The sequence below is a fragment of the Dermacentor variabilis genome, chromosome 3 (genome assembly GCF_050947875.1).
Source record: "Dermacentor variabilis isolate Ectoservices chromosome 3, ASM5094787v1, whole genome shotgun sequence".
In the NCBI taxonomy this organism is placed as follows: domain Eukaryota; kingdom Metazoa; phylum Arthropoda; class Arachnida; order Ixodida; family Ixodidae; genus Dermacentor; species Dermacentor variabilis.
The window spans coordinates 16,060,356-16,073,645 of record NC_134570.1 but is presented as its reverse complement, the minus strand read 5'-3'; the positions used below and the strand labels follow the sequence as shown (position 1 = coordinate 16,073,645).

Sequence of the window (13,290 nt, the reverse complement as noted above, 5' to 3'; positions counted from 1 at the left end):
TTGTCAGTGCAGGCAGGCGAACAATAATGCATACCAATACAGTCAAGCCTCGATATTGCTACAGAACAGTACAGTCAACTCCCGATAATTCGAAGCCGCTTAATTGGAATTTTTGGTTAATTAGAAGTGAAGTGCTGGTCCCGTCAGTTTTACATGTAATCCTATAGAAGAAATCGCTCGATAATTTGAAGTCCCCATCCAGTAATATTGTTTAATTGGAAGTTAATTTTCAGCCGGGATCCTCGAGGTGACCGTCATTCTTTGGTAGAATGTGAAATTTTTCAAGTGCTGCAACAGTTCCGTGCTCCGCGTTGGTGTCATCGCCACCGCAGCCGCCCGCAACGCCATCCTTCTTGGAGCGGCGCGATTATTCATTGCTACGGCTGCCGTGGCCTCCGCGATCAACTCCGGCGGGAGGCGAAGCGGCTCCCGCGCGGCTGCCGCGCATGGCCGGAGCTGATCGCGGAGGCTACGCGGGTGCCATAGGTGCACGCAGCGCTGCATACTGGCAGTGGCGAGATTGTGCGAGATTAGTCTTGCAGCGTGCGCAGCGTATGCTGCGTGAATATCTCGCCGAATACAGACCGGAAGACATCTTCAATGCAGATGAGACTGCACTCTTCTATCGGCTTCTACCAGAGAAGACCCTGACATTAAAGGACGACGACTGTGCTGGGGGCAAACGCAGCAAGGAGAGAGTGTCGGTGCTGATTGCGGCAAACATGACTGGCACGGAACGATGTCGGTTACTTGTGATCGGGAAAGCCGCGAAGCCGAGATGTTTTAAAGGCGTGAAGACGCTGCCTGTGGACTATGAGGCGAACAAAAAAGCGTGGATGACGGCCGAAATCTTCAAGAGCTGGATAAGCAAATTGGACCGCAAGTTTGCTGCTTCGAACCGCAAGGTGTTGTTCCTTGTCGATCACTGCAGTGCTCACGTGAATGTGCCAGCCTTGACTGCAATACGCCTCGCATTTTTGCCTGCAAACACAACGGCTGTTTTGCAGCCAATGGACCAAGGCATCATCAAGAATGTTAAAGTCCTGTACAGGCGGCACCTCCTCGAGCGCATTATTTTGTGTATGGATAGCTCCACAAAGTACAAGGTGAGCCTGCTTAGTGCCATCCACATGTTGGCGCGAGCATGGGATCGTGTGAAGCAAGAAACAATCGCAAACTGCTTCAGGGCTTGCGGTTTTGTGGCAGCTCCTTCGGAGGATGCCTCTGAAATTTCAGAGGAGGAAGCGTCAACAAGCGAGCTTGACGGCACTGATTTTGGTGATGCTCTCGGGGACGTCAATTTTGAAGATTACGTCGCCGTAGACAAGGTGGTCGAAACGTGCGGTGCGCTGACGGATAGCGAAACTGTAGAGATTATTCGGCCCCAGGAAGCGACCCAGGAAAGCGACGATGACATTGAAGGCGAGCCGCAACCTAAGGCTGCCGATGTAGCTGCGGGCCTTGCTCTTGCGGAGCGCTTCATTGCCGCTGAAGGTAACGCGGAAGAAGCGTTCCGCCACATCTACAGCCTGCAGAACTTGCTTTCAGCAGCGCGATTCGGCAACAAGAAGCAAAGCAAGATGACCGACTATTTTTCTTAGAGAAAATATTCGATTTCGCCACAAAGTGCTGTTTTTTGTGTTTTGTGCTTAAATGGAAGTTCGTTTAATTCGAAGTTTTTTGCGGTCCCCGTGAACTTCGTATTAACGGGAGTCGACTATATTTGCGATCATGAAGAGGCGAGCAGTGTGAAGAAGACGACGACGATTAGAGGCTAACGCGGGCTGTTACCTCTTGGCCAAGTACAGCGTATTTCCTTGTATATATACTTGTATATAGCTTTTCATCTGCGTCTTCCTATGTAACATATCTGGTGGAGGTGGAGGTTCCCTGTACCTCATCACGCAGCTTCGCAGTAGACGGTACATCGAGCTTTCCTTCATGGCTCCCGGCGACGACAACTCTACTCCGCTGGCTCCGACACCTGCTGCAACGACCTACATCACTCTCTCCGCTCCCCGTGATCCTGGCGTATTCTTGGGCAAAGATGGGGAAGAAGTTGAGGACTGGATCAGCCTGTATGAACATGTCAGCCGCAATAACCATTGGGACCCTACTATCAGGCTCGCCAACGTAGTCTTTTACCTCGGTGGCAAACCTCGAGTTTGCTTTCGGACGCACGATGGTGGAGCGCACCAGTTGGGATTCGCTTAAGCAAAAGCTCCGAGACTTGTTCGGCAACTCCTACGGTCACCAACTGGCCGCGCAGAAGGCGCTTTCTGGCCGTGTGCAGACGTCAACAGAGCCCTATGTCACGTACATTCAGGACGTCGTGGCTCTGTGCCGCAAAGTTGACGTACACATGACTGAGCCAGACAAGGTTTCCCACATCCTCAAAGGCATTGCCGATGATGCCTTCAACTTGCTCGTTTTCAACAATGTGGCGACGGTGTATGCAGTTATAGAAGAGTGCCACCGCCTGGAACTCGCTAAAAGCAGACGTATCGACCAGCAGTTTGCCTGTCTGCCCAACACCCCAGCGACATCTTCCTGTGCCGGTCCTAACAACACTGGCGATGTTACCAGGATCGTTCGGCATGAGATCGAGGCCGCCTATCCGGCTGCCTTCGACTCCAGCCCCACCAACGCACCTGCAGTCATGGTTTCCCTGATCCAGGCAGTTCTCCGCCAGGAGTTCGAAACCATGGGTCTTCACACCATCTGCTCGGCCCATCGCCCTGATGCCTACCCGGCTTTGATTCCGCCCTGTCCCGCGTCTTCTTACCTGCCACGTTTCCTAAACCCATCTGAATGGCGTACTGCTGACGACAAGCCCATTTGTTTTCACTGCCATCGAATTGGGCACATTTCTCGGCACTGTCGCAGTCGCTGGAATTCCCCGACCCGGTCTACTTATACTACCTACTCTCGTCCCCCATGTGGCCCTTCTCGTCCCTATGCAGCACGCTCCGATAATGCCGCCACCAATTCTCCTGCGCCGAACCACCCCTATACTCGTTCGCCTTCGCCCCAACAACGACAATCTCGCTCTCACTAGCCCTGTTGCTTCCATTCGGTGACTACCTTCGGACGCCGCTCCCAGCCGGAGAACTAGACGATGCAGCGCCTCGAGGTGACGCTGCATTGCTCCCTACACAGCCAAATCCTCTACTGACATCGCCCACTCATCTGAACCTTCTTGACATGCAAGTCAATGGTGTTTCTGTGTCTGCTCTTACAGACCCTGGGGCGCATTTGTTGGTAATGAGCATTGACCTTCGTAACCAGCTGAAGAAAATTATCACGCCCGCCATGACGCCCATTGTCCGTGTCGCCGATGGCGGAACAGCCCCGTAATTGGTATGTGTGCCGCCCGCGTTTCCTTCGCCGATAGCTCCACTATCGTGCTAATCACAGTCATCGCCCACTCTCCCAACGACATCATCCTCAGCTTAGACTTCCTCTCCGCACATTTTTCTCTCATCAATTGTTCCGCCAGTACTCCCCACCTTGACCTGCCTGTTCTGGATTCCGCTGAACCATACCCCAGTCGCCTCAGTTCCGTCGACTTCGCTTGCTTGCCATCTTCGGCACTGACTTATGTTGACTTAGTGTCATCCCCACCAGTCCCTGACAGTTACTACATTGCGGCTCCTATACAAGACATCCTCCTTACACACGGCATCACAGTACCTCATACAGTTTTATCTATTACGGCGAATTGCGCGGCCTGCCAGTGGTCAATTTTGGCTTGACGACACAAGTGCTGCCACGCGGGATGTCTCTGGCCAAGCATTGCTCATTCGAGGATCACTCAGTAACATCTACTGCAGTAGACGACAATTCAGTCGATCCTCCTCTACCATCGCAGTCGGCAACTTGTATCATCGCCGACTTACAGAAAATGATTGCGCTCGACATGCCATCCAAGCAGGGTCGTGAACTCTACCGCATATTGTTTTCCTACCATGATATTTTTTACTTTAACGATCGTCCTTTGGCCCAAACTACAGCTGTTAAACATCGCATTAATACCGACGATGCCCCTCCTATTCATCGCCGCCTGTATCGAGTGTCACCGGCTGAGCGTCAAGTTATTCACGCCGAAGTTCGCAGAATGCTTGCCAAGAACATTATTGAACTGTCATGTATTCCGTGGGCATCACCTGTTGTACTGGTAAAAAAAGAAGGATGGCTCATGGTGCTTTTGTGTGGATTATCGGCACCTTAACAGGGTTACCAAGAAGGATGTGTATCCCCTACCTCGGATTGATGACGCCCTTGACTGCCGCCACGGTGCTCGCTACTTCTCCTCTATTGACCTTCGCTCCGGCTACTGGCAGATTGCCGTAGACTATCTCGACCGCAAGAAGACTGCCTTTGTAACACCCGACGTGTCTTTATCAATTCAAAGTGATGCTGTTCGGTCTATCTAACGCTCCTGCCACTTTTGAACGCACGATGGACTCCCTTCTTCACGGTTTCAAATGGTCCACGTGCCTGTGCTACTTGGACGACGTTGTAGTATTCTCCCCAACGTTCGCTACGCACCTCGAGTGCCTCTCAGCAGTCCTGGACATTTTTCGTCGAGCCGGTCAGCAATTCAACGCATCGAAGTGCCAATTCGGCCGTCGCCAGATTACCGTCCTTGGACATCTCGTTGATGCTAACGGAGTGCAACCGGACCCAGGCGAGATCCTTGCTGTTCTGCACTTCCCTGTTCCGAAGTGTGTCAAGGATGTGTGCAGCTTCATCGGCCTTTGTTCAAACTTCCGCCGTTTCATGCAAAATTTCGCCACCATAGCACGACCACTAATCAAGCTTTTGAAAAAAGCGATAACGAGGCCTCTGCATTCTCGCATCTAATTGACCTTCTCACAACGCCTCCCATTCTGGCCCATTTTGATCCTTCTGCGCCTACCGAAGTTCGTACTGATGCCAGCGGTCACGGAATTGCCGCAGTACTGGCACAACGCCAGTGCGGGCACGACCGTGTTATCGTTTACGCCAGCAGGCTCCTCTCACCCGCGGAGCGCAACTATTCCATCACTGAGCGTGAGTGTCTGGCCCTAGTTTGGGCGGTTGCAAAATTCTGCCCATACTTATATGGCCGACCCTTTTCCGTTGTCACAGACCATCACGTGCTTTGCTGGTTATGCTCACTGAAACATCCTACAGGAAGACTTGGTCGCTGGGCCTTACGCCTCCAAGAATATTCATATTCTGTCATCTACAAATCTGGCCGACTACACAAGGCCGCTGACTGCCTGTCTCGCTACCCGGTCGACGAGCCTGACGCTGCCGACAGTAGTACCGCCAACGGCATTTTCTCTGTCTCTGCCTTTGCCAACATCACTGATGAGCAGTACCAAGACCTATTGCTGCGAGCACTCATCGGGCGTCTGCGCTCTACACCTACCAACGCATCCGTTCACCTATATGTCCTCCAGGGCGGCATTCTGTACAGAAGGAACTTCCTCCTTGACGGCTCTGATCTTTTTCTTGTCATGCCAAAACATCTACAACAGACTCTGCTCTTTGAGATGCATGACGCACCCACTGCAGGACATCTTGGGGTAACCCGCATATATGACTGCGTCCGCCGCTGCTTCTATTGGCCTGGTCTCGCTCGCTCTGTCCGACGCTATGCTGCTGCCTGTGATCCCTTCGAGCGTTGGAAAGCACATCAGGTGCTACGTGCCGGTCATCTCTAGCCGATCACCGTCCCTGTGGAACCGTTCTTTCGTGTTGGATTAGACCTCCTCGGTCCCTTTCCCACGTCATCCTCTGGGAACAAATGGGTAGCCGTCGCAACTGATTACGCCATCCAATACGCTATCACGAGGGCTCTCCCTACCAGTTGCACCACTGACGTCGCGGACTTTCTCATGCGTGACATTATCTTACTTCATGGCTCTCCGCGACAGCTGCTTACTGACCGTGGTCGTAACATCCTCTCAAAAGTTATCGCCGACATTGTGCGTTTCTGCTCCCCTCAACACAAGCTGACTACCTCATACCATCCTCAAACCAATGGCCTGACAGAGCGGTTAAACCGTACTCTTACCGATATGCTGTCCAAGTACGTCTCTAAGGACCACCAGGAATGGGACATTGCCCTTTCGTACGTCACATTTGCGTACAATTCTTTCCAGCACAACACCGCCGGATTTTCTCCCTTTTATCTACTGTACGGTCGCGAACCGACCATGCCCCTTCACACGGCACTTCCTCATGCTGCGATCTCAACAAGCGAGTATGGGCTTGCGACGCCATCGCCCTCGCCGACCATGCACGCCAGCTTGCCCATGCTCGACTGACGGCCTCGCAAACCACTCAGCAGTGTCAGTACAACGCCCGCCACCGTGACGTACAGTTTTCGCCTGGTGCGCTCGTGCTCCTGTGGTCACCCTCTCATCACGTCGGACTTTCAGAAAACCTCCTTTCGCGATACACAGGGCCCTACCGCGTGCTGCGCCAGGTGACACTTGTGACGTACGAAACTGCTCCTGTGAGTTCAACCTCATCCTCTACTCTGGCATCTCGTGATGTTGTACACGTAAGTAGGCTCTAGGCCTACAACACTGCTTCCGAGTCCGGCATTTAGTCGCTCCGAGACGGCGCTTTTGCTATTGGGGGTAGTGCTACGGAACAGTATTTGCGATCATGAAGAGGCAAGCAGTGTGAATAAGACGACGACGATTAGAGGTTAGCGCGGGCTGTTGCCTCTTGGCCAAGTGTGGCGTATTTCCTTGTAAATATACTTGTGTATAGCTTTTCGTCTGCGTCTTCCTACGTAACAATATAATAAATCTTGATTTAACGAAATTCACAAAATAATGAACTATTTCAATTTTCCTATCTTAGTTAAACTGAAAACCATGTGCTTTTCTTTCACAATTTAACGAAGTAATCTCGTGACACACTTTCGACTTAACGAAATTTACGGCCATTTCAAGCATGTACTTGGATCCTGTATGGTTAGTAAATCTAGCAAAAAAAGCAATAGAAATGTTGGCCGAGGCAAAGGCGATTTTAAGCATCTTTCTGCATGAAAGTATGAGCAGGAAAACCATATTCAAAGCTCGCCTGCCGGGATGCGGTATACAGGAAAGAGCGCTGCGCCATTTGCTGCGTTGGTAAACAACCTGAGAAGGCTGCAAGCACGCAGCAGCTCGTAGAGTTCACTAGCAGAAACACGAGATCTGATGATTCCTTTTGTGCAAAAGTGTTTGGGAGCGAGTGAACAAGCAGTAACGTGATCAAGCACGCACCAAGTGGTAGAGGGTAATGCGTGTCTATCTGCCCTCTGGCCGTATCTCAGAGATAATCTCTCGGCGGCAAGTGTAGAGGTGGAGCCTAAATGGTTGCCGCCTTCTTGAGTATTACTATGTTGTTACCACGCGTCTGGTGTTGGTGATCGTGCAATCTCAAGTTTCCAAGACATAATGCAAAGCGTTCACTCGCATTGTGACTGTGAGTTCATGGTCATCAAGTAAGATCTGTTGTTTGCCTGAGCGCACATGACACCAATAAAAATAAAAACCTTAATTTGTGTACTTGTCTCTTTGCTATCGTCATCAATGCTCCGGGGCGCCTTTCTGGTGGAACTGTGACTGTTTCTTTCTTCTTTTTTTCTCTCGGGACAAGTATACATATCTGTTTACACTTTTGTTTTTAATTTATGGCCGCCAGCTGAGGGTACTAAATGCGGTCAGCCATGGTCTCCAAGATTTACAGTGCTGCATGATGCAACACACGAAAATTTTCAATGCTGTGAGCCATGTCGATGCATTGCTCTCAGCGATAGCTGCATCGCAAGCTCTGGGGCTCATAACCACGCTATTATGGCCCAACCTTGCAATTTGTTTATAAGTGCTTACTGACGAGATATTATCTGGCAGGAATGTTCTGCAAATTTGTGAAGTTGTGCTGCTGAAACTTTAAAACCTCGAATTAGCGAATTACAACTTCATTACGTCAAGGTTCGACTGTATACTGCTCATCTATAACCAAGTGAGCCGAAGTGAAAGAGCAGTGCAGTTGGCCTCTAGAGGCAGCTATGACTTGTCATTGAAATTACTGCACAATGCACTTCATGGTGTAATTGTGCTATGGCTATGTTTACAACTGTTGCCCTCAGGTGGCCCTATAAGACAGCTCGACCAGTACCTGCGGCAAGCATGGGGCAAGCAATGCAGGGAAGGCATCTCCTAGGTGCTTGGCTTCCCGTAGCAGTGCCAGCTGGGTGTTGTGGTCTCCTTTGGACAGCTGGCTAACCAGAAACTCCAAGCACTCCTGGGCACGCTCCTACAGTGTGAAAAATATGTGAAAGGCGGAAGCTTTTAGTACATCACTGGTGAAAAGGCTCTCATAAAATGCTCATAAATGTTTTCTCATCTCGCCTATTATCAGCTACAGGTCCCTATATACGGAGGAGACTCTTTATGTTTATGTTTTAAAAGTGCAACTGAGCACACAGAACCAAAAGAAAACTGTACTAACGGAAATGTCAAAGGGACACTAAAGAGAGACACTGAACTAATTTAGACTGATAAAGTATTTTTTCAAAACTAGCTTTCGGTCATTTGTGTTAATAGGATGATAATCACAAGAGAAAATCTAGGTAAAACCTTCCTTTTTTTTTTCATTTTGCCTCAGAACCCTCTTTCTGGTGTGTCAGTTGTGATATCGATATATTTTGTTTTTCTAATGAGGACATTACAAATCAATAGGTTTTAGTGTTTTTTTTTTTGCATCTGAACTGTTGTGGTGCAGTAGAAGTTCCTGAAACTTGTCCAGTTCAGTATTTGACTTCTTTAAAATACAATGTCCATCTTCACTGACAAAAAATTAACTAGGCCTGCGCAGACATCAAACTCAGTGACGGCACGGCGAGCTATTCTAGGAACTTCAAGGCCCCTGGTCTTTTGTTTTTGTGTCATTTTTGGCTTACCAGGCTTCACTTTGTGCTAAGAGTGGCTTTGTTTCGTATTGGTGAAGGGTACTGCACTATTACAGCTAAGCTTTATTTTCATAATTATAAGACTTGCACAAAGAGACGAAGAGACAGGACTTAGGTGAGAAAACAAACAAGCTTTAATTATGCATAGCCAACTAGCCCACCACGCAATTTTTCCTTATTTTCAATTTAGCATCCCTTTAATGCAACCAAGGAACATCATTACATATCATCACCACCACCCCCACCACCACCACCTTCATCATCAGAGTATTTTTTTTCCACTGCAGGACGAAGGCCTCTCCCTGCGATCTCCAATTACCCCTGTCCTGTACTAACCGATTCAAACTAGCACCCGCAAATTTCCTAATTTCATCGCACCACCTAGTCTTTTGCCGTCCTCTACTGGGCTTCCCTTCTCTTGGTACCCATTCTGTAACCATTATGGTCCGATGGTTACCTAGCCTGCGCATTACATGACCTGCCTAGATCCACTTTTTTCTCTTAATGTCAATTAGCATATCGGCTATACCTGTTTGCTCTCTGATCCAAAGCACTCTCTTTCTCTCTCTTAACATTATGCCTAGCATTTTTTGTTCCATCGCTCTTTGCGTGGTCCTTAATTTGTTCTCAAATTTCTTTGTCAGTCTCCAAGTCTCTGCCCCATTTGTAAGCACCGGTAAAATGCACTAATTATACACCTTCCTTTTCAATGATAATGGTAAGCATCCAGTCAGGAGTAGACAATGTCTGCCGTATGCGACCCAACCCATTTTTGTTATTCTATGAATTTCCTTCTCACGATCAGGGTTCCCTGCGATTAATTGACCTGAGTAAATGTGCTCCTTCACAGACTCTACAGGTTGACTGACTCCATGTCTGTGACTGCACGAGAGCGTGCGGCATCCTCCGGTTGCCGAAGCGCCGGCTCGGTATAAGCGGATCACTGCGCACTTCCCAAGCCAAAACGCAAAGCCACCTAGAGTTGACTCGCTAGCAGCGTCAGCGGCATCAGTCAGTCACTGCCATCTCTTCACCGCACAACGTTCCTATGCGCCTACGCACTGCCTTCCGCAACCTCCCAATAAGCAAGGCAGCTGCGCCAAGCTACGCTCTGTTTGCAATGGTTGGTGCGAAATGTTCCGCACCAGATGGATCGTCCGAGGCTCACAGATCGTTTATATTATAATATAATCCGTCTGCCTTTATTCTCAGTCAGTTCTTTCTGAGCCATGAGCGAAGCAATCGGTGGAAGACCTTCGTCTAGCGCTGCTGCTAAATGAGCTGCCCGAGTTGCCGCCAGAATCCAGAGGTGCGCTTCGCTGAACCAGGCATTGGTGCAGCAAGTCTATAATATATCCATCTATTTCTCCGACCATAAACAATGACAATCAAGAACTGGGAGTGGAGTGTTTCTTGAAGAAGTGAAGGATAAAAAGTTGTAACTGTACATACATGTCTTGCTTGAATTATTTGCCTCAGTATATAGAAAGCCGAAGCAGCTGAAGAGCTGCACTCAAATTTGGCATTAGGAAGTAACATAATCGTTGGCAACTTTTTTTTTCAACAACGAGCAATTACTGACCATTTTGGTACCCGTCAGGTCAATGTCTTATAGTGTGCGACGTTCTTGTGTCTCGTGTGTGTCTCCCAGCATCCCCTTTCCCATGGAACTGGACAACCCGCTCGCTCCTCCGTTGCGTATGTGGGGCGCCGCCGACTGTGGTTTTGTTGTTGCTTGTCATTGCCTTCGTGGGCATCAACAATATCAGTGTTTCTATCGGTTTGTTCGTGCGAGTTCCCGCCGCCAGAAAAGAGATGGTCAACAGCAAACGGAAGCGCAAAACGATATCAATCGAGCAGAAGGTGGCTATGCTGAAAGCCGTCAAGTTGGGCGTGAAGAAGAAAAAATTGGCTGAAGATTTTGGCATAGTGTTAAGCACGCTGTCGACGATTTTGAGCAGTAAAGAAGCTGTTGCTAGTGCTGTCGCACGTGGTGTAAAAGGCAACAGAAAGAAGCTGCGAGGCCCCGCTTTCGAAGCTGTACAGAAGGCGGTTTTCAAGTGGTTTTAGGATGCAAGAGCAAGCGGCACTACTGTGAGTGGGGCACTGTTGCAGAGCAAAGCAAGGGACTTCGCGTGCTTCATGGGGCACAATGATTTTTTGGTGAGTGTCGGCTGGCTGCAGCGTTTCAAGGAGCGCCACAACATCGTCGGCAGGGCTGTAAGCAGGGAAGTGCAGCCTGTGGACCGCGAAGCTGCAGTGGCGTGGGTGGAGACAAACGTTGGACAGCTCCTAGAAAATTACAGTGCCAAGGGTTTGTTCAATGCGGATGAGACAGCCCTGTTCTACGAGATGCTGCCGCAAAAAACCTTGGCCCTCAAAAGTGAACGCTGCCAGGGTGGTAAGCAGAGCAAGGTCCGTGTAACTGTGTTGCTTTGTGCCAACATGGATGGGTCGCAAAAGGTGCCGGCTCTCGTGATTGGCAAAAGTGCATCGCCACGATGCTTCAAAGGCAAACGAAAACTCCAAGTGAGTCATGTGTCCAACTCGTGGGGGTTCCACTCTGCGTGCGGCTAGGGCCGGAGGCAAGCTCCGGATCTAGCCCCACACAGTCGCTCTGTGGTACTCCCCAACCTGTAACGCGGGAATCGCGGCTACGTCGGATTCGAACGAATAAGGCAACCAGCAGCGTCAACTGTAATGTTTATTGCTACCAGCAGTAAAGAACACTGGCAGAGGGGCGTCCTCTCTGTAATAAGTAATAATAGGCTGGCCTCGTTGCCTGGGATAGTCAGGCAAACGAGGTCACTCACGGGTTGCGGCAGGTACTCCAGTCCGGCAGGTTAGGGGTCTCACGTCTGAGAGAGAGGGTCTTCCCCGGTGGCACTGTTTAGTACCTTTTTACTTTGGCGAGGGGAATGTCCTCCTCACCCATCAGCTACCTTCCTGCGAGTCGGGGAGGTAAGGTGTGCGCGCATCGCGAGAGCGAGGAAGAAGCAGGAAAGGGGGTAGTGCACCTCTCCCATGTCTATGCCGGCTCCCAACGAGACCGCGACGACGCGGGGGAAGATGGGCGCCTGTGCTCCCCACAAACTGTAAGGCTTGGATGACGAGAGAAATTTTTGCACAATGGCTGCGGGAGTGGGACAAGCGGCTGGGCAAGCTGAACCGGAAGATATCCCTCATACTGGACAACTGCACGGCACACCATACTACCGCTGTGCTCAAAAGCACCTAGCTATGCTTCTTGCCGCCAAACTACACTGCAGTTGTGCAACCCCTCGACCAAGGAGTTACCATGAACTTTAAGTCGGACTACCGCAAGTGTGTGATCGACCGGATTCTGCTCAATATGAGCATGATCACGAGCAGCCCACGATCGACTTGTACATGGCGATCGAGATGCTACAGGCTGCTTGGATGGCTGTACCGGCAAGCACGATCGCCAATTGCTTCCGGCATGCCTCATTTGGCGTCAGCAGCAGCAGTTACAGTGAAGATCTCGGTGCTGGCGCCAATGAGGATGCCACGGCCAACCAAGCACTAGTGTCGTGGGACGCTCATCTTGACGCCGGCGTTGTGCCCGACTGTGACATCTTCTGCACGTACGTCAGTGCCGACGCTGACGCGGTGACCACGGAGGAGCTAATGGGGGCAGAAATTGTACGAGCAGTGAAGGGGCTGCCTAATGACGACAGTGACGAATGTGTCGACGACAGCCCGGAGCCTAATATTGGCGAACCCGATGTACCGACGCATGCACAAGCGCTGAATGCGGCAGACCTGCTGTGCCACTTCTTTGGCGCTCATGATGACGATGAGGATGGACTCGAAATAGCGACTGCAGCTAAAAAAGCCATCATTCGCCTGAAGAAGATGTGCCAAAATCTATCAAGGACATTTTTTTCTGTGAAGTGAGCTGCCAGCTGGTGTGCCGTTGATCGATCAGTGATGAGCTGTTTGGCGTGAGTAAAGTAGTAATTCCTCGCCGTCTTTTTTTTCGCATGTTTTTTTTCCGTGCGACGGCTGTTCTTTTTCTTGTGGCGAGCTGCTGTGATATTTGGTGGCGAGTACATCCTCTCTTGCTTGCTAATTGTGGATCGAAATGGTTAGTGGCTATAACAAACTAATGGTTATAACTAAGTAATTACGACCCCCCTTCAACTTCGTTATATCGAGGTTTTACTGTAGAGAGGCTGATTGTACTCTGTGGATTTCTCGATTACCTGATTAGTGACATGGATGTGATCCATTATAGAGTATCCCTTCCTGAAACCTGCCTGTTCCCTTGGTTGACTAAGGTCCAGTGTTGCCCTTAATGTATT

The 13,290-nt window shown here is 50.0% G+C and overlaps 1 protein-coding gene across 4 annotated transcripts in view; it reads right to left on the bottom strand.

The window, feature by feature from the left end:
* The window catches only part of melt (ventricular zone expressed PH domain-containing protein melted), a 125,530-nt gene that overhangs the window by 94,011 nt on the left and 18,229 nt on the right, over positions 1-13,290 (bottom strand). For all 4 annotated transcript variants that reach the window (XM_075684286.1, XM_075684288.1, XM_075684289.1 and 1 more), the window contains exon 7: positions 8,173-8,310. In XM_075684286.1, coding sequence (XP_075540401.1) covers positions 8,173-8,310 — 138 coding nt within the window. The remainder of the gene's footprint in view (positions 1-8,172; positions 8,311-13,290) is intronic.